At 36.8% G+C, this 19,922-nt stretch overlaps 5 protein-coding genes across 7 annotated transcripts; 3 read left to right on the forward strand and 2 right to left on the reverse strand.

The window, feature by feature from the left end:
* Positions 1–176: 176 nt before the first annotated feature.
* On the reverse strand, positions 177–2,752 carry TS1 (terpene synthase 1; the record flags this gene model as incomplete). Its single annotated transcript, NM_117679.2, has 7 exons — positions 177–473; positions 563–772; positions 902–1,043; positions 1,359–1,580; positions 1,664–2,042; positions 2,118–2,397; positions 2,486–2,752. 7 exons carry the CDS (start codon positions 2,750–2,752, stop codon positions 177–179), a joined length of 1,797 nt encoding a protein of 598 aa, NP_193322.2.
* Positions 2,753–4,356: 1,604 nt separating this feature from the next.
* On the forward strand, positions 4,357–7,984 carry ESD4 (Cysteine proteinases superfamily protein). 2 transcript variants are annotated; one of them, NM_001341077.1, is made up of 9 exons: positions 4,357–5,323; positions 5,625–5,701; positions 5,782–5,875; positions 5,960–6,058; positions 6,355–6,444; positions 6,543–6,662; positions 6,891–7,013; positions 7,306–7,378; positions 7,540–7,921. In NM_001341077.1, the coding sequence occupies exons 1-7, from the start codon at positions 4,574–4,576 to the stop codon at positions 6,894–6,896; spliced, it is 1,236 nt and encodes a 411-aa protein (NP_001328371.1). In that variant the 5' UTR covers positions 4,357–4,573; the 3' UTR covers positions 6,897–7,013; positions 7,306–7,378; positions 7,540–7,921. The 2 variants fall into 2 exon arrangements, with proteins under 2 accessions (NP_001328371.1, NP_567478.1); NM_117680.4 differs by having other exon boundaries at positions 4,375–5,323; positions 6,910–7,013; positions 7,540–7,984.
* Positions 7,985–8,255: 271 nt separating this feature from the next.
* Positions 8,256–8,783, reverse strand: AT4G15885 (kinesin motor protein-like protein; the record flags this gene model as incomplete). The annotated part of the gene is made up of 3 exons (NM_148338.1): positions 8,256–8,438; positions 8,496–8,561; positions 8,691–8,783. 3 exons carry the CDS (start codon positions 8,781–8,783, stop codon positions 8,256–8,258), a joined length of 342 nt encoding a protein of 113 aa, NP_680704.1.
* Positions 8,784–9,060: 277 nt separating this feature from the next.
* On the forward strand, positions 9,061–14,831 carry AT4G15890 (binding protein). Of its 2 annotated transcripts, none has more exons than NM_117681.3 (10): positions 9,061–10,715; positions 11,027–11,564; positions 11,729–11,910; positions 12,159–12,650; positions 12,812–12,903; positions 12,982–13,069; positions 13,159–13,273; positions 13,397–13,529; positions 13,628–13,802; positions 13,879–14,793. In NM_117681.3, exons 1-10 carry the CDS (start codon positions 9,258–9,260, stop codon positions 14,548–14,550), a joined length of 3,945 nt encoding a protein of 1,314 aa, NP_193324.1. In that variant the 5' UTR covers positions 9,061–9,257; the 3' UTR covers positions 14,551–14,793. The 2 variants fall into 2 exon arrangements, with proteins under 2 accessions (NP_193324.1, NP_001329429.1); NM_001341078.1 differs by having other exon boundaries at positions 9,166–10,715; positions 12,824–12,903; positions 13,879–14,831.
* A 639-nt stretch (positions 14,832–15,470) lies between these two features.
* PRL1 (pleiotropic regulatory locus 1) lies at positions 15,471–19,613 on the forward strand. Its single transcript, NM_117682.3, has 17 exons — positions 15,471–15,713; positions 15,808–15,832; positions 16,071–16,176; positions 16,291–16,384; positions 16,489–16,554; positions 16,748–16,832; positions 16,950–17,042; positions 17,257–17,320; positions 17,433–17,518; positions 17,589–17,690; positions 17,793–17,876; positions 17,979–18,039; positions 18,169–18,235; positions 18,357–18,434; positions 18,554–18,618; positions 18,733–18,810; positions 19,076–19,613. Exons 1-17 carry the CDS (start codon positions 15,580–15,582, stop codon positions 19,246–19,248), a joined length of 1,461 nt encoding a protein of 486 aa, NP_193325.1. The 5' UTR covers positions 15,471–15,579; the 3' UTR covers positions 19,249–19,613.
* The last annotated feature ends 309 nt before the right edge of the window (positions 19,614–19,922 follow it).

Below are 19,922 nucleotides of genomic sequence, written 5' to 3' on the forward strand. Positions count from 1 at the left end.
AAAAAAACTTCGTAGAGTTATGAACAAATTTGTGGGGTTCAAATGATGTGAATTCCGCTAAATTGTTGGAGACATGATTCTTCCATCAGATCTCCACACATTTTGTTATTCAATTAACAAAAAAAAAGATAGAAATAGAAGCTGAAATAAAAACCAAATATACTAATTATATTGTTTCAAAGACGAATAAGATCAACAAACAAAGATGTGATATGATCCTTAAATCTTCCTTCGGGATGTGTGTATTCTTCGCCAGACCTATAAGTGAACTCTATCATTTTTCCAAAATCAATGGCCCGCTTTAGAATTTGCCGCGGCACACTCTTTGTTGTCTTTAATATCTCCTCGTTCACAGTTGTATCCAAGTCCCTAGCCATCTTTTGAAGCCTTGTGAAAGTTTCCTCCTCGGTAACTTTGTATTGCTTCATATAGTACATGATGGCATTAACATCAAACCCTCTGCTCATGTCACCCTGTTAGATATTACTAGTCATGTTTAACGTATAATGTCTTGATCACTAACCAAACAAGAAGAAACGCTTGATCATACAATTTTTGGTACCTCAAAGCCGGCTATGTCATTCATTAGACGAGCCCTTTTAGCCTGAGCCTCAACAAATTTTGGTCTGGATTTTAGCCATTTATAAGCTTGTTCCCTAGAACTTTGTCCCAACCCAAGAAAACTGCATGCTATACTTACATACATTGTTACTTCGACTCCTCCAATCTCCAAGTACTCGTCAAATGTAGGCACCACGTCTCCTTGTTCCCACTTGGTAAAGCAAAAGTTGGATCTTAAGTATACCTTGAACTGCTTATTAGGAGCATATAGAAGCACGTTAAACAACATCTAACTATTTAATTTTTTGATATTTGGATGTTACTTATATATATACACTACCTCTTCAAGTGCACCTTGCACGTCATAAGACAATCCCTCTTCCATTATGCCTGCGTTTTCACACTCTTCGAAAGTATTCCAAGCGAACTTGAAGACGGTTTTCATATAATCTGGTAAACTGTCCATGCAATCTGGATCCCATCTGTACATGCATACTGAGATATTTGTACGGGATATATATTCACCAAAAAAATTTACCCTATGATCTATTATATATGAAACCATATTTCTAGAAAAATTTGATTTCTTAATGTTTTGTGTTCATATATTTTATGATTTTACATAGATATTAAAGAAATAGACAGAATAAATATATTTAGTCACGTAAAGTATTGGAATAATTAATGTATTTGATTTCACTTAGGATCTCTAATCTATTTCACTAGGATTTTCTTTCATGGTTGGGTTGGCACTGGCCTTTGAGATAAGATACGCATTCGTGTTTGGATGATGTTACCTTTCCACGCATTGAACAAGAGCTGCAACTTCAGAAACATTACCGTATCTATCACACGTGTCATCAACAAGGGTGAAGACTGTGTTGATCTTAGCTAGTGAAACTCTCCCAAGTGAAAATTGTGGCTCGAAATATATCATTATTGCAAATAAATAGCATTCGATCAATCTATCCCTGAAGTAAGGTGGGAGTTTAGATGCAAGGTCTTGCTGCTTCCACCATCTGCAAAACATGTCAATGACTATTGTCAACTTGTATCGCAAAAAACATATAGCTAGAAGCACGAAAAATCTAGAGTATAGTACTTGGTCAGAGTTTTCAATTCTTGAATCCAATTTAGCTGCAAAAACTTGAAATTGATCTTGGCAAATCTAAGTAGCATCTTGTTGTGATCTTCTTCTTGTTCATAGAAAGAAATGTATTCCCTCGCGAATATCATTTCGGCATTGTAATGTTGAGGCATGCAAAGAGCATTTCGTATACGCATTAAGATATGGGGAGAACTTGCTCCAGCTCTAGCTAACGACTCCAAGTTTCTTGTAGTGAAGCTTAACGCTTCCTCCAAGATATCTTCTCTTGTTGTCCTTAAGTGAGCAGCTTCATACAAACTCACCATGCCCTTGACATCACTGGTTATAGATTCCATAAACTTTTCATTCTCCCCTTTGAATCTCTTGAAAACATCTATTGGTCAATAGGAGAATCTTGTTAATACATATGAATCGATTACAAAAAAATGTACTGGTAGATAACTTTTACCGGTAGACATGTTGTAACCGTATGTCCTGAAAACCCAAAACATGATGGAAATCGTGTACAAATCATCTTCACCGGCTATCATCTCCTGTATCTTTTCAAAACCCTCTTCTAGACTCTGCTCAATCTCATCTTCAAAGTGAAACGCTACACCAAGGCTCACAAGCATATATATGAAAAGAATCCTCTTCTTGGTCGACTCAATGCTTTTCGAAGAAAACATGAGCATCTCCCCTACTTCCGGCTTTAGTCTCTCAATCTCTTGGGCAAGGGCATTCATTTCCTAACAATAATATCATATGTTCATACCCGTTACATCGATCTTTTACATTTATTATATATATGTTTGTCAGTGTGTATTATAGACTCACCGAGACATCAACTTGAGCAGAGAGGAAATGGTGACCCCATTTTGAAAGCGGCAGTCTCTTGAACTTGCGATTACTTTCTTGATCATGACAGGCCCGAGTAGGGGTGGCCTTCATGCGAACAAGCTTTCCATGCTGACCTGAAAATGACTTGTGGGGAAAGCTAGAGAGTTTTCTTACCGAAAATAAATTGGAACGTAAAGGAAGAGAGAGTATAGATCCATAAGCTGATATGCATTGCATGTTTACTACTAGTGATATGGAATACATTTTCACCACCAAATTTATAGGCAAAACATAAGCGTTTTCATTAAGTCATCTTTTGAAAAGTTTTGGAAGAATGTATATTAATATCCCCATATTTATCTTCTTCAGTGTATAATACAATCTATGTTGGGACCATGATATTTTCTGAATTTATAGTGATATTAGTTTATCTTTAAATTGATATTTATTAATCTATATAGATCTTTTTTTAATTATTTAATTTTTTAAAGAATACGAGTTGACACAATTCAATATACATCAAATTAATGACTTGGATGTTGAAATTTGTGTAGTATTAGAATTGAAAATTTAATATTTCAAAAAACTCATTTGACAATAAATCACAATGACTATAACTGAATTCATTTATATAATAGATATACATACATCTAAGTTTATGATTAATAACCTCAACTATCAGATTTTTAAATGTAGTAGACTATTGAAATGAAAATAATGCAGATTAAGAAGTTGTATACTTATAAAAACTTATGACTAATTGTATTAGGAAGTTATAAACGATACTACAATATGATAGTTTTAAAACACAACATAATTTAATGAAAATTAGAGACAAAATCATTGTTTGATGTAATAATAGTTCAAGACAAACTCTAACAAACATTCAATAGTTCAAAAAATATTTAAACTATAGATTATATATATTATCGTATATATATTATATTTTTGTGGTTATTAATTTATGATGTTATTAAAATCATATTTTTTATATAGGGTTTTAAAAAATTGTTAACTTATTATTTTATCAAATTATGTTAAATTTTACATTCACACGACTTGAAACTAATATAATATTATCTTCTTGTATTTATTAATTTATCAAAAATTAATTTGTAGAGGTTTTACTGTAAAACATGTTTAGTTTTTCATTTTTTAAAAAACCTCCAAGTGGCAAAAATAAGATCCATCTCCATCTAAAAAAGTGCAAACAAATCTCCATCATTTAAAAATCAACGTTAACATCCATATCTATTGTTGTTGTTTTTTACTTCTTTTTCTCTTGGTCAAACTCTACGTTAGTTTGATCAATAAATATGACAAGAATTTTTGCAGTCTCATAGGCGTCTTTGTAAAGGTTAGTTAGCGTCTACATAATTTTCCGAAAGATATAATTTTCTTGAGATACAGTTAACTCAATTACTGAAATGTAATAACTTTCTAAAAGTTGTGGCTATTAAACAAAATTGTGAAAAAATTTAAACCAAAAGCCACTTCAAAAACAAAGAAAACCATAACCATTAATCAAAATTCTTTTTTTTTTGTTAACAAGTACTAGTTGCATTAAATTGTAAACATATGGTGGTGTTGTATATGTTTGATACAAAGAACCTATATAACAAAGGCTTGTTGGGATAGTGCATCTGCCACATTATTTCTTTTCCGATTGACATGTCCATAGATGAGTGTGATAGCTTCAACATCCAATATCGTATACCACCAAAGACTGAAGAGTAGTACCAAGAATATTTATATATATATTTATTTATTTATTTATTTTGGTAAGGAGAATATTTATATCATGATCCCACCATACTTTAATTGTTATGAAAAAATTTTAATTTGATTTTCATAAATTTTATAGTTTAGTTAAGTATAAAACCACAATTTTTTTTCTTTCAAATATTATTTTTGGAGAAAACCCCCAAATTTAAAAGGAAAGAGAAAAAATCAAATCATTCATCTTTGAGCTTTCTTTTCTTCTACAGAACCCTAATTTCATGTTCTAGGTGTCTCTCGAATGGTTCTCATCTCATTGATTACTCAATCTCTAGGGTTTAGTGGTTCATCCAAATTCGTACCCTAATGGGTGCCGTAGCGATCAATCGTAAACGCAGCGACGAATCCTTCAATTTCATTAATCAACAATCAACCAACCCTTTACGAAATTCACCGTATTTCCAAGCTTCCAAGAAACGAAGATTCTCATTCGCTATGTCTGAAGATTCTGGTAAGCCAGCGTCTTCAAACCCAACAATTTCGAGGATTTCAAGGTACCCTGATGCTAAAGCTCCTCTTAGACGAGAGATTCATGCTCCTAGTAGAGGAATTCTTAGATATGGAAAGGCAAAATCTAATGATTACTGCGAAAAGGACGCAAATTTCTTTGTTCGTAAGTATGATGATGCAAAGAGATCAGCTTTGGAAGCTTTGAGATTCGTTAATAAAGGTAAAGACTTTGTTGATTTGGGTGATGAGGTTGAAAAGGAGGAAGTTGTTTCTGATGATTCAAGTGTTCAAGCAATTGAAGTTATTGATTGTGATGATGATGAGGAGAAGAAGAATCTTCAGCCTTCGTTTTCTTCTGGTGTTACTGATGTTAAGAAAGGGGAGAACTTTAGAGTTGAGGATACTAGTATGATGCTGGATTCGTTGTCGTTAGATAGAGATGTCGATAATGATGCTTCGAGCCTCGAAGCTTATAGAAAGCTTATGCAAAGTGCGGAGAAGAGGAATTCAAAGTTGGAAGCTTTGGGTTTTGAGATTGTGTTGAATGAGAAGAAGTTGTCACTGCTGCGTCAGTCTCGCCCAAAGACTGTGGAAAAGCGTGTTGAGGTGATGAGATTTATACTAATCTTTCTTGAATTGGATATAATTAATGACATTGCTTTGTTTGGATTGTTTCTCTAAAATGCATATGATGTTATCGCCTACTGTTTGTTAGTGTAGACTGAAGATAGTACAATACTTGTTGGCTTTATTGGTTATTAAGCTGCAGTTATTACTTATGCACACAGAGTCAAAGTTCTTCTACTTATTAGAGTATATTGTAATCTTAGCGTTGAGATCGTTAGTGTGTTTCTATGTTTATTGTTGTTGTTAACACTATGTTTGTTGTGTTGTTGATATAATGAAGGTGCCTCGTGAACCTTTTATTCCTCTCACAGAAGATGAAGAGGCTGAAGTCTACCGTGCCTTTTCTGGGAGAAATAGGTATGGTTTCTTAAGACGCTCTAGCATGTTGAGTGATTTTTTTTAGTCTAACCAAAAACCAAATGTCTCCCATTTTTCAGAAGGAAGGTCTTGGCTACTCATGAAAACTCAAACATTGATATTACTGGAGAAGTTCTGCAATGCCTTACACCATCTGCATGGCTAAACGACGAGGTACAACTTGTTCCATAATATTCTACACAATTAAGAGCTCTTAAATCACATTTTCTTTTGCTGATTTCTTGTTCTGTTTTATAGGTTATCAATGTCTACCTTGAACTACTCAAAGAAAGAGAAACTAGAGAGCCCAAAAAGTATTTGAAGTGTCACTACTTCAATACCTTTTTCTACAAAAAGGTTTGTTTTCTTTCTGCTCAGATGATTTTTAACAAAAATTTGATCCTTTTTGCCTCATGTCAGTTCGACTGAGTAGCTGCTACTTGCTTCCATAAAAATGATAAGCAGTATGTTTAAGTGATCTTTATGATAAGATTATTGATATATTTGGCCTTGTTTCTCCCCATGGTACTCAGTTGTCTCTGGCTTCTGTATCCCATGAATGGCAGTGAGTAACCAAGACAAGCTGTGGCCTTCTTATACGTTGATGAATCCTCTGGCACTTAAATCTGTCTTTCTTTAATTATTTTTTTCAGCTGGTAAGCGATTCTGGTTATAATTTTAAAGCTGTCAGGAGATGGACTACGCAGAGAAAGTTGGGATATGCTCTTATTGACTGTGACATGGTAATTTTGTCGAAGAACCTGAATTTGAAGATTCTCTTGTTAATATTACGCATGTAGTCCAATTTATTTATGTTTAACTTAGTCTGTGCCCTCTGCAGATATTTGTTCCCATCCACAGGGGTGTGCATTGGACCTTGGCAGTAATTAACAACAGGGAAAGCAAGCTCTTGTATCTTGATTCACTGAATGGAGTTGATCCTATGATTCTGAATGCTCTGGTATGATTTAATTTCTAACTCTTATTCGCTTTATTTAGTCTATTAATAACTGACATGTTGGATGCATTAAAAGATATTAGATGCTGATAAATCTTTATCATCATTTCTTGATTCTGAAATCTGTTTGGAGACATTATGGAGATGCCAGAAGCTGTTATTGCTTTTTAAATCGGACACTACTGTGAAAGTGTTCTAACCATATATACTAGTCGTTATAGCTAATGCCAGATCTGATATTCTGCTTCAGGCAAAATACATGGGTGATGAAGCAAATGAAAAAAGTGGAAAAAAGATTGATGCTAATTCGTGGGACATGGAATTTGTGGAAGACCTTCCCCAACAAAAGAATGGGTATGTAACTATGCTTGAACTTGCTATGATCCATGATCATGTGAAAGGAACTATCTTGTTAAAGAGATAACCTCTGTAGAATCAGATACTTGTCTTCTGATGTGGGAATATGGGTTTTTAAGACAAAGGATAGATCTGGTTTGAGATTGATTAGGAGAAATTCACCTGATATAAATTTTGATAATGGAATCAACAAGGGTATAACTTAACTGTTCTTATGCTCTTTAGCACTCTGGTTAAGCTCTCTGCTAACTCTATATTGTTTCTTTGTTGCAATCTTTTATATTCTCAGGTATGACTGTGGAATGTTTATGCTTAAGTACATCGATTTTTTCAGCAGAGGCCTGGGGCTATGTTTCAGCCAGGTAAGCTATCAGAATCCAAATCTCTGAATGCCTCAAGAAACTGTAGTTGAGAATAAAAACTGGTTGTCTTGAAACAATATGGAATTAGTATATCCCCCTAGCAGTTTATGTAACTTGTAGGATTTAGGCATTTAGCGTAATAACATTGTATTACTTTGCAGGAACACATGCCATACTTCCGACTCAGAACAGCTAAAGAGATTCTGAGGCTACGAGCTGATTGAAGTTGCTTGTGCTAATGTTTTTTCGGCTATTAGGAATACTATTTTTGGTTGCCATTGTTGATTTGTTCAAACTTTAAATCCCACTCCTTTTAGGCAGTGAAGCACTCGGCTTTAAAAGCAGAGGTAAAAACTGAGTCAAGCCCAGAGCTCTTAGCTCGTTCCGTTATTGTATTTTTTTCCTTCTTCTTGTTTTAAAATGTAGATGAAGCGTTTTGGATCTCTATGTTGGTTAGTCTAGCTGAAGATATATGAGATGTTGAAAACCTTATTTATTTCTCTCCGGTCTTGACCAGTGCGAACGCAATTTAAAGTTTCCATCTAGTATCGGTTCGATATATTTTCCTCTGTTCAATAGCCAAAATTCCATGAATAATCTCTTGAAAGCAAATGTTTTCGATATACAAATGTTCTGCACAATTTCCCCAATACATACACGAATATGTTACAAATATACAACAAACTGCTGTTTGTGAGTACAAATGTTGACAAGGACACAGAAAAAACAAAATCCCAAATGTAACATTGACATATTAAAACCCACTCCCAAAAACAAAAACAAATTCCCCAATTCATAAAACACGAGAGGAAGGAAGACTTGTGTGTATCTCCTAACAAAAACTGACTGGAAGGCAAACTAACTTCCACTGCCTTTCCTAGCGCGGAACTCTCTTCCGGCTAAGTATCTCCTGTTCTTTCAGACGGTGTTGGAACCGAGCAAGACGGGCTTGAAGACTTACAAGACCAGCTGCTTTACGGGACAACACAAAGCTCAGCTGTGTAACATAGTTGTCAATCATGCTCCCTGGCCGATCCACCTTCGCTAGTAATTTCATTTCCTACAAAAAAAAACATGAAATAATGTTAAAACAATCACAAGACATATGAGCCATAACCTCGTGAACTATTTCCATTGTATCCTCGATCTCTTTTCTGTGTGCTGTAATTAAGGTCTCTTCTTCCTGCCAGAGTTTAAACAAAATAATTACCATATTACAGGTTTTCTAAGGTTATTCGTGAGCGATATTCATAAAATTCCCTCACGCTCATAGCATAATTTAGAAGTATAGAAGGGTCAAATGGCTCTTTACCTCAAGCAATGCATCAATGTTTTCATCAAGAGAAGGCTCCGTTGTTTCATACTGCCTTGAAGATGTATCGCTTGTGTTCTGACTGCTAGCCATATTTTGTTGTCTAGAATTTGTCATGGCAGGGACATCAGTCTTGAGAATAAGATGAGTGAATCCTTTGACTAGTGGAGCCGCCAAAAGAAGATTTTAAAATGTTAAGCATAAATCATATTCCTTAAATGTTAAGTGAATCCTTTGACTAGTATAGTATAGTGTCTGGTTTTTCATTAGACTTTCTGAGATGAGAGGTATTTCTATTAAAACTTAAGTTGAAGGTTTTAAAATGAATCAGCCAAAACTGCAGGGTTTGTTTCATTAAAATCCCAAAATTGTTTCGTATACATCATATTACCCACTGAGGACTCTGCTCTTTGTGGAAATGCTAAATTAGCCCCAAACCTTTTTCTAAGTCCCACTTTGAATTCTAATAAGAACGAACAGATCGCGGGAAATCCAAAATGATTTGAAACCTTTTCACCTGAATTTCTGTGAAATCCAAAATTCTCTCTCTATCAGTAGAGAATCGCCATGGATGAAGAGCTTCTGCTCACTAGAATCCTTGCAGGAATCGAAGGAGGAGACGATGAATCTGACTATCATGAACTCGTCACGGATCTCAAATCTCTACTTGATACAGACGATGATGAAATTCTCAATCGATTCTACGGTAGTCTCTCCTCAATGGCTTCTTCGTTTCTCCGCTGTATCTCCGCCGCCATGGATTCTCCGGTTGAATCAGGCCGTCTTGCTATTTTAGCCTCCGACGCTTATCTCAGTCTGCTTCTTTCCACGAATTGCCCCGTTTTCACTTTCTTCTCTCCGATTGCGTTTCTTTCTCTACTTGGCTCAATTCGCCGCTACCTCAAACGCCGTGATGATTCCGCCGGTCAAGGGAGTAATTCGCAGCGAGAGAAAGGGAATAAGAAGAAGAGAGGACGTGGTAAGAGGAATTTAGGGTATGAAGATGGGGAAGAGACTGAAGAAGGTGGATTTGATGCGAAATTGATGTTTATAGTGTTAGAGAAGCTTGGCTCGGTTCTGAGTTTTGTTCATTTAGATAGATTTCCTGATAGTTTGAAATCTTTGGTACAAACTGTGAGTGAGATTCCTTTATTGGCGTTGGAGCACTCTGGAGTTTTGAATTATGATCGATTGATGGAAATGTGTGGGAAGATTCTGGGAGGAGTGTTGAATTCTGACCATGGAGATATGGCACTCACTGCTGCTGAGATTTCAAAGTCTTTGACACCGTTGCTTCTTATGGGGAAACATCAAGCGAGAAGTTTTGCGTTGGGATTTGTGTCAAGGAAATTGATGAGTTTGGCTAAAGATAACCCTGAATTGAAAAAAGTTGTGTCTAATTTGCCTAAGTTTCTGGTTCATAAGGCACCTGAGAAGGCCGAGCCGCGTGGATTTGCAGTGGAGGCGGTACTGGAGATTGTAAAGGCAATGGAGGTTGAGGGCCAATCAGAGTTTGTTGATTTTGTAATGAAGATGTGTCAAGGGAAGTCTAATTTTAGAGTATTAGCTGTTGATATTATACCTCTGTTGATAAGCTCATTAGGAAACCCTCTAGGAGATATTAGTTCAGAGAATGGGTTGAAAGATTCGTGGGGCTTGGGTTGTATTGATGCTTTAGTTCAGCGGTGTTCAGACACGAGCGCTTTGATTAGAGCTCGAGCTTTGTCCAACTTGGCTCAAGTTGTGGAGTTCTTGTCTGGTGATGAAAGGAGTAGGTCGATCCTGAAACAAGCCCTTGGGTTTAACGGTGAGACTTCAGAGGGAAAAGGTGCAGTAACTGACCTTTTGAAGAAAAGATGTGTGGATGAGAAGGCGGCTGTAAGGAGAGCAGCTCTTCTTCTGGTGACAAAATTGACATCGCTTATGGGTGGTTGCTTTGATGGTAGTATCCTAAAGACAATGGGTACATCTTGTTCTGATCCGCTAATAAGTATAAGAAAGGCTGCAGTTTCAGCTATTTCCGAGGTATGTTTTCTGTAACTCAGTTTCTTCTTTCTCATTTACCCGATGGTAATATGTGTAGAGTTAGTATAATTTATACGGGTTTGCTTTGACCTTAATTAGCTCAAAGTTAAAGAGACCAAATGTGCAAGCCAAAAATGTTTTTAGATGAATGAATGGGAAATTACATAGCAACTGCTTCCGTCGGTTTCATACTAAAATCAGATAATCTTTATACTTTAACTTATCCCTGAATATAGGTCAGGCACTCAGGCTAATGACTTGTTATCATATTTCTCTGATGATGCAAGTTCATTGTCTTCTGTTCACTGTAGGCATTCAGAATATGTACAGATGAAATTGTGACCACTGAATGGTTACATTCTGTTCCTCGGATGATCATGGACAATGAAACTAGCATCCAAGAAGAATGCGAGAATGTCTTTCATGAATTAGTTCTGGAGAGAATATTACGAGCTGGAAATGTGCTTTCTCCAGACAGTGCTTCTCTCCCTAACAACCGGAACACTACTTCAAAAGATCTAGACAGAGACATTGAAGCCTTGTTTCCAGAAGGAGTTTTGGTTCTCTTAAGGGAGCTTTGCAACAGTGAGGTTTCTCCTTGGGTTACGAAAATATGTGGAAGTTTGGGAAAGAAGAAGCGACTAAAACCAAGAGTTGCCCTTGCGCTTCAGTGTATCATAAAGGAATCTGAATCACTGTGGTTGAGTCGTTCAATGCCAATAAATAGATGGACAGCTCCTGCTGGTGCTTGGTTCCTTCTATCAGAGGTTTCAGTTTATCTTTCAAAGTCTGTCGAATGGGAATTTCTTCACCATCATTGGCAGTTGCTTGACAAGAATGACGTACAAGGTTTGTCAGAATTCTGTTTATCCATCTATAAACATCTCAATCAACTGATTCATGTCTTTACTTGTTCCTACTGGTAGTGTGATTTTCTGGTTTTAGTCCTAACTTCTACCCTAATTAAACCAATTTTCATGAATGTATGTATGATAATTTGGCTATTTCTGAAGGGCTAGATGAACAAGGTGATGAACAGGGGGTCGAGTGTAATTCTTCTACATGGGCTGGCGATCGAGTTTGTCTTTTGCAAACAATCTCCAATGTTTCCCTTCAGCTGCCAGCAGAGCCTGCTGCAGATCTGGCTGACAATTTGCTGAAGAAAATCGAAAATTTTAACCTGCATTCTGCTGAGGTAATGATAAATATTTAACCTGATATCTTCTATATAAAATCAAGCTCATGTTTTGAAAGTACAGAAAGTTACTGGTTTTTGTCTAGAAGGATGTATTCTTTCAGATTTTGATATTTTTTTGGTACTTTTCTGTAACCTGAAACTTGAACGCTTGAATTGAGCAGATCATTATTCACTGGTTTGAAAATGGTTGCTTCGTATATGGTTCATCTATCTTCATGAACTTAGTCAATGCCATTGAATGACAGGTCGATGCACATGTCAAAGCATTAAAAACTTTGTGCAAAAAGAAGGCAAGCACCTCTGAGGAGGCCGATATGCTTGTCAAGAAGTGGGTAGAACAAGTTTCATTGAAAGCATCTAAGGTCACTGAGAAGTACATCGAGGGGGTTTCCAGTCATAATCATTCTTTTGTTACACCAGCAACACTCGGAAGTAGAAGAAGCAAGAGACTGGATACTGTGTCCAAGAAATTATCAAAAGCAGTCACAGCAGTATACACCATTGGATCTTGTGTCATTATATATCCTTCAGCTGACACGACCAAAATTGTTCCGTTCTTACATACTGTCATCACTTCAGGAAATTCAGACTCAAAGCTGAAAAACAAACTGCCGCAAGCTAATGTTTGCTTGAAGCAAAAAGCTCCTCTTCTCTATAGTCAGTCTTGGTTAACCATGGCGAAGATGTGTTTGGCTGACGGGAAGCTTGCTAAAAGATATCTCCCTCTCTTTGCACAGGTCTGTCTGCATTTGCTGATTCATGTGTCCATTTTATCATTTTGATTATTTCTGGAAAGGAAACTTTTCGTTCCAGGAACTTGATTCATTGGATGGTAGTCTCCTTTGTCTCTTCAATTTTTTTTAACCTATGTGAACCCGTTGATGCCTTACTCTTGCAGGAACTTGAAAAGAGTGATTGTGCAGCCTTGCGTAACAATCTTGTAGTAGCGATGACAGACTTTTGTGTTCACTATACAGCCATGATTGAGTGGTATTTCATTCACAGAACATTAATTTTTCAAATGTTAAACATGATTGCGACATTCTAATGGTTTGTTTACCTGGATAGTTACATACCGAAGATTACTAAACGTCTTCGGGATCCTTGTGAAGTTGTTAGAAGGCAAACCTTCATACTTCTCTCAAGGTTACTACAGGTATTGCTATTCTCCACAGATTCTTTATCTTCTGTTTTTAAAAAGTATTGAATTGACAATGAATAAGCAGGCTTGTTTTCTTGATTCAGAGAGACTACGTGAAATGGAGAGGAGTTCTCTTCCTTCGATTCCTTCTATCGCTAGTGGATGAATCTGAAAAGATACGTCGACTTGCAGACTTTTTATTTGGAAGCATCCTTAAAGGTATGAGAACTCACGTGAGCAACCATGAAATGCATTCTTTCATTCCCATGTTATTGAAAATTCTTACAGAGAGACATGATCTCTAGGATTTTTGATTATTGTTACGCCCCATGTTGCTTATAGTAAAGGCGCCACTTCTAGCTTACAACAGTTTCGTGGAAGCTATTTATGTCTTAAACGACTGCCATGCCCACACTGGCCATAGTAATCCAGATTCTAAACAATCAAGAACAAAGGATCAAGTTTTTTCTATCAGGTACTTGTGTTAAAGTTATATAGTCTATGCTCATACGCAAACTTGACATTTTGGTGTGAATGATCTTAGTGATTATCTTTGTTTCATTTGTTCTGTAGAGGGAATGATGAAAGGGCTAGGTCTAAAAGAATGCAGATCTACGTTACTTTGCTTAAACAAATGGCCCCAGAACACCTTTTGGCCACATTCGCCAAGTTATGTGCAGAGATCCTCGCAGCTGCTTCTGATGGAATGCTCAACATAGAAGATGTCACTGGTCAATCAGTTCTACAGGTAACTTCCAAAATGGCTACAGAGCCTTTTTTCTTCTTGTGATTGCCGATTTTTAACTCGTTTTGTCTCGGTGTAGGATGCGTTTCAGATCTTGGCGTGCAAAGAGATCCGTTTATCAGTTTCCAGAGGAGCATCGTCGGAGACAGCAGATATAGAGGAAGAAGGTGGAGATGCAGCAACTGCAAAAGGAAGGGCCATAACGCACGCTGTTAGAAAAGGTTTGATTCAGAACACGATTCCAATCTTCATTGAGCTCAAGAGGCTATTGGAGAGCAAGAACAGTCCTCTCACAGGTTCGCTCATGGACTGCCTCCGTGTCCTCCTCAAAGACTACAAGAACGAGATCGAAGAAATGCTTGTCGCTGACAAACAGCTTCAGAAAGAGCTTGTTTACGATATGCAGAAGCACGAGGCTGCAAAGGCAAGGTCCATGGCTAACCAAGGGGTTGCCTGCGGGACAAGTCATAGAAACGGTGAACCTGAAGCATCAGCAGCAAGCGAGGAGAATGTTAGAGATTCGGGATTGGAATCAAGAGTGGTTTCTGCGGCTGCTGATGTGGTGGCGGCTAAGGCAGCTAGGTCGGTGTTGAGAGAAGTGAACGGTGGAGCTGCAACGCCGCCTCTGAGCGCAATGAGTGTTCCGAAGCTAAGGTCGAGCCGTGGAGTTAGCCAGAGTGGTCGACCATCAGCTGATGTGTTGGAGTCTCTGAGAAGAAGACCAACTTTCATGTCTGATGATGAGAGTTAGAACTTAAAAATGAGACTGTAGAAAATAGCTTTTGCTGTAAATGCATGACTTCGATTTTTCTTTTTGGGAGATTAGATCGAGACTCTATTAAAGTCTAAATCGTATTTATAAACCGCATAAGACACTAAAACCTGGTGTGTGTGTGTGTGTGCGCGCATTTGTTTGCTTGCTCATGTTTGTCCTTGTGTGATAAATCCATCCCTGCCCTCAAATTGATTTATGTGTTGTATGTGTTGATTTTAGTGATAACATCTCAAAGTGATTAAATATTTTCAAAAATGCTATTTGATGTCTATAACGGCTTTAAAACTTTTGCAAGTTCATTAGAGCTATCTCTAGCACATATATGGCGCTTAGAGATGTTACGAATATGTAAGACTGATTACATATCTCTTTGGCTTAATAAATATAAGTATTTGTGTTGAACTCTTTATCTTCTTCTTGAAGATGTCTTATGGGAAACATGTTAAATGGATAGTAAATGAGAGATTCGAAAATATAGTGTGAGCTTCCTTCTTTGGTTTATGCATTCTCCATGTGGGGGGCAAGGTTTTTGAAGATTTATACTTTTGTGGCAAATCTCTTGTTTGAATACTCCATGGGAGTCTCTCATCAAAACTATGCTGCAAAATATTTGAAAATTTATAAATCTATTGTCTTTGAGAAAGTGTTACAAAATTTATGACCTCAATAATATTGCATGAAAACTTTCATACATCATTTGGTATATGTATGTTTAAGAAAAGGTAAAACCGTAATTATAAAGAGAAAGAAAATACAATATCTTAATACATATCAATCTAATTACTCATTAACCATATTAAGAAAATATGTGTCTTTATTTTTTCCTTTTAACATAAAGCTTAAAAAGAAGATTTGTAGCCAGAAAAATTAATTGTGTTCATTTCCCTTTTAAAAGAATTTTTCGGCGCAACAAAATCGTGAAATTGATATAAATAAACTCGAGATTATTAATATAACCCTTTTTCACTTCACTTCTCTTTCTCTCTAAACCCTAAAAGAAGAACGATGCCGGCTCCGACGACGGAGATCGAACCCATCGAAGCACAGTCACTGAAAAAGCTCAGTCTCAAATCCCTCAAACGATCACTTGAACTCTTCTCTCCCGTCCATGGCCAATTCCCTCCTCCTGACCCGGAAGCGTTAGTCTTCTTCGATCCCCAATTTTCGATTCGAATCTTCATTTTCTTCACTAAGTTTTTATGATTTCTTCGTTTTTTTTTTTTTTTTTTGCAGCAAGCAGATTCGTCTCAGCCATAAGGTAAAACATTGAGTCTCTCTTACCAGTCTTTAGAAATTTATTTCAGTTATTCGCTTTTAATGTCTATTGATTGGATTTTGGTTTAAAGCTTCGAACTTTAGGTTTATTCAGGTTTTTCCATAATTGTTCTAAATCTTCAGGTTTTGTTACCAATAATAGTAAAGATGGTTGATTTACTTAGACTCTCTCTCTCTCTCTGTTGTGTATGTTACTGATTTTAGAAGTTTTCTTTGTACAGATGAAAGTTGCGTTTGGAGGTGTAGAACCTGTTGTGAGTCAACCTCCACGTCAACCTGACCGCATCAATGAGCAGCCAGGACCTTCAAATGCTCTTTCCCTCGCAGGTGTTTTTCATATCACTATGTCTTGGTGAAAGATAAAAACTTGTTTCTTGTTTGCTATTTGCATTCTTATTTGTATTGGAAGGGATAAAATCATCTGCTTGATGAATTCTGCAGCTCCTGAAGGGTCTAAGAGTACGCAAAAGGGTGCGACAGAGAGTGCTATTGTTGTTGGTCCAACTTTACTGCGTCCAATACTGCCTAAAGGCTTGTAAGTGTTATCTTTTGTTGTTGGTTTCGTTGATCTGAATGCTAATTGATGGTTCTACTTTATCGTGAGGATGCTCATAAAAGAATTCGGTTCTCGAATTGAAGGAACTATACAGGTTCCTCAGGGAAGAGCACCACCATTATACCTGCAAATGTATCTTCATATCAAAGGTTTTTTTCTCGTCCTCATACTTGCTTTTCTTTATCTGGATTGCAATACATTAATGGCAGCTCTAGGTAGTGTAGGTAGTTCATGGGCATGCAAATTAGACTTCCCCCAATCTGAATTTTTTTGGTTTGTCCTTATAATGTAGCTTCTAATTCTGATTCCTTTTTTGTTGTTGCGTTCCTTTGCGTGTTACAGAAATCTGTCAACTGCTGCATTAATGGAGAGAATACCAAGTAGATGGCCCCGGCCAGAGTGGCATGCACCATGGAAGAATTACAGGGTAAAATCCGTGGCTCAGCATTGTTGCTGCATCATACGGATTTTGGTCTTTTGTTGGTCTCCAAAAAACTCTGGTTTGAGGAGTTACTTAACTTACGATTAATTATTCTTTTCACAGGTCATTCAGGGGCACTTGGGTTGGGTCAGATCTGTTGCGTTTGACCCGAGTAATGAATGGTTTTGTACTGGTTCAGCTGATCGTACCATCAAGGTAGCAGAGATGATTGCTTATTCAATATGAATTGTATTTTTTCGAATATGTTTTCTTGTTATACTTATAAGTCATGATACAAGACTTCCCTTCTATGGCTAGTTACTGGAGCTTAGTTTAGTGCATTGCCAAAAATCCACTACTTTGGCGATTGTAGAAGCAGTTCCGACTTTGGTATGTTTACTGAATTTATTACTTGTGTTTTATTCACTAGATATGGGATGTAGCAACTGGAGTTCTGAAGCTAACACTTACTGGGCATATCGAGCAAGTACGAGGTTAGCCTTTCAAATCTGTTCTCGTTTATTAATATTTGTTAGACTTTTCAATAAATAACACTCTCGGGACAAGTTACAAGTTTGGGCTCTTTTGTTTTGAATTTTGTTACAGGCCTCGCTGTAAGCAATCGACATACCTATATGTTCTCTGCTGGTGATGACAAGCAAGTCAAATGCTGGGACCTTGAGCAGAATAAGGTTACAACTCTATTCTCTTCATTATCTGGATTTCTCATATCTAATGCTCTTGGAATTTTTGATTTGATAGGTTATCCGATCTTATCATGGTCACTTGAGTGGTGTCTATTGCTTAGCTCTGCACCCAACTTTGGATGTTTTATTAACTGGGGGGCGAGACTCTGTCTGCAGGGTAAGGCAAAAATATTTATATCCATATTTATATATCTTCTCGTTTGAATTCTTGCACTTTGCTGGATTTGTAGTTTAAAAGTCCATGTTTACTTATTTGCAGGTGTGGGATATTCGTACCAAGATGCAAATTTTTGCACTCTCAGGACATGACAACACCGTTTGTTCTGTATTTACTCGTCCAACAGTAAGTCTCTTTTAATATGGACTTGTTGTTATGGTTTTTGGATTTCTTGCTGAATCTTTTTATAATAGTAACTGGAACTCACTTTGATCTGTGTTGTTGCAGGACCCACAAGTTGTCACCGGATCCCATGACACGACCATTAAATTTTGGGACCTTCGATATGGTATATCTTATCATTGTAACCATTGTTTGGACTTAAAATCCATATTATTTAAATCCTTCCTTATTTGATTATCAGTTGCTGCAAATATATGGTTTCATTTGAATAATGCTGTATTATTATTATATGCAGGAAAAACAATGTCAACGCTAACACATCATAAGAAATCTGTCCGAGCAATGACCCTCCATCCTAAAGAGTATGTGTAGTCGTACTGAATCTACTTTTGTGTATCGTGCTGAATCTACTTTATCTTTCCAATAGCGAAGTCTTTGCACCTAAACTTTTCCTTTATGTTATCTCTTTAATTTTCTTTTTAGGAATGCCTTTGCTTCTGCATCAGCTGACAACACCAAGAAATTTAGCCTTCCAAAGGGAGAGTTCTGCCACAACATGCTGTAAGTCTCTGCTAGATAATTATATACTTTGCATCTCCAGTGCTTTTGAAATAGGAGCTGTCATTATTAATTATGTAATTGATGTGTTTGAACAATGTTTATCTTTTTCCATGGAAAAGTTCGCAACAGAAAACCATAATTAATGCAATGGCTGTAAACGAGGATGGTGTGATGGTCACTGGAGGTATATAATCATTTCTGATTCCTTTCGTCCCTGTGATTGTTTTCCTTTGATAGTAAAATGGGTGAGACATAATCATTTTCAACTGAAACTGATTCTATATATGTGTGAATGAAGGTGATAATGGAAGTATATGGTTCTGGGACTGGAAGAGTGGTCACAGTTTCCAACAGTCAGAAACTATCGTACAGCCTGGTACGTACATTTATAGCTTTCATGGTCTTTTGCTCCTGATCTCCTTGTTATGGTAAGATGTAGAAGTCTCGGTATGTTCATACAACGTAGTCAAGTTTGAACCCTGGTAAAGACTCAAATGTTAGAAGTGTATGATACTATGATTGAGCTCTAGGGAAACCAAGAAAGTTGACGTAGGTTTATGGTTTATGTAAATGCCTATAGCGTCGTCTTACAAGCAAATAGTAAATGGGTCTTTAATTGGATGTGGTTGGGCATATGGCAGGTTCCCTGGAGAGTGAAGCGGGTATATATGCAGCGTGTTATGATAATACAGGTTCAAGATTGGTAACATGCGAGGCTGATAAGACGATAAAGATGTGGAAAGAAGATGAGAATGCAACTCCAGAAACTCATCCTATCAATTTCAAACCACCAAAGGAGATTAGGCGCTTCTAAATAACTTGTATCTGTAACTCAAAGCTCTTGTTGGAATCTCACTAATCTCTTCATGATTCTGTTTCCTAGATCAACTTTTGAGAGGGGACCTTTGTTTTGTGGTGGGGAGGAAACAAAAGGCCATGTACTTTATGTATTTTAAGGGCATTTGTAATTTTTTCTATCAACAATAATAGATCATGTATTGTTGTTTATGTTGAGAGAACTTTGTTACTTTTATCTCCCGTCTCTTGATTCTCTTCGTTAGTACTTATCGAAGATCTATCATGATTTCTGTGCAACCAAATCTGTGAAGTTTTGTAGGACGAATCTAAGTATTTGATCAACAACTTATATCTCTAGTCTCCACCACTGAAAGTTTTCAGCCTAAATTTTGGCTCGGGTTGTTTGGTTTATGAAGCTTTTATAGTGTAACTACACAGCTGATACGAAGAAACCAAGTGTAAAAACAAAACAGCTGATACGAAGAAACCAAGTGTAAAAACAAAAGAAAATATTGAAATAGTAAACAATTTGAATGGAAAAGATCCACTAAAAAGAGACGGTGATGGTGAGCTCGTTTGCGCGAAGACACCTGTGTGTTGGTTTTGCAATACGTAAGTGACACGTTCTAGTTATCATCATTCAGATCTCACCGACCTCTTCTGATCTTTTGTACCAAAGTATACTTGTTT

Source organism: Arabidopsis thaliana, chromosome 4 (assembly GCF_000001735.4).
Source record: "Arabidopsis thaliana chromosome 4, partial sequence".
NCBI classification, from domain to species: Eukaryota; Viridiplantae; Streptophyta; class Magnoliopsida; order Brassicales; family Brassicaceae; genus Arabidopsis; species Arabidopsis thaliana.

What these genes read in the sequence shown, in the direction of transcription:
- ESD4 (NM_117680.4), top strand. Translation starts at nt 4,574, where the DNA reads ATGGGTGCCGTAGCGATCAATCGTAAACGCAGCGACGAATCCTTCAAT. An exon ending in CTATGATTCTGAATGCTCTG is followed by an intron (nt 6,663 to 6,909) that starts GTATGATTTAAT and finishes ATTCTGCTTCAG; the next exon opens with GCAAAATACATGGGTGATGA. An exon ending in TGGGGCTATGTTTCAGCCAG is followed by an intron (nt 7,379 to 7,539) that starts GTAAGCTATCAG and finishes ATTACTTTGCAG; the next exon opens with GAACACATGCCATACTTCCG.
- AT4G15890 (NM_117681.3), top strand. Translation starts at nt 9,258, where the DNA reads ATGGATGAAGAGCTTCTGCTCACTAGAATCCTTGCAGGAATCGAAGGA. An exon ending in CAGTTTCAGCTATTTCCGAG is followed by an intron (nt 10,716 to 11,026) that starts GTATGTTTTCTG and finishes TGTTCACTGTAG; the next exon opens with GCATTCAGAATATGTACAGA. An exon ending in ATCTCCCTCTCTTTGCACAG is followed by an intron (nt 12,651 to 12,811) that starts GTCTGTCTGCAT and finishes TTACTCTTGCAG; the next exon opens with GAACTTGAAAAGAGTGATTG.
- PRL1 (NM_117682.3), top strand. Translation starts at nt 15,580, where the DNA reads ATGCCGGCTCCGACGACGGAGATCGAACCCATCGAAGCACAGTCACTG. An exon ending in CCAATACTGCCTAAAGGCTT is followed by an intron (nt 16,385 to 16,488) that starts GTAAGTGTTATC and finishes CTCGAATTGAAG; the next exon opens with GAACTATACAGGTTCCTCAG. An exon ending in GGCGAGACTCTGTCTGCAGG is followed by an intron (nt 17,691 to 17,792) that starts GTAAGGCAAAAA and finishes ACTTATTTGCAG; the next exon opens with GTGTGGGATATTCGTACCAA.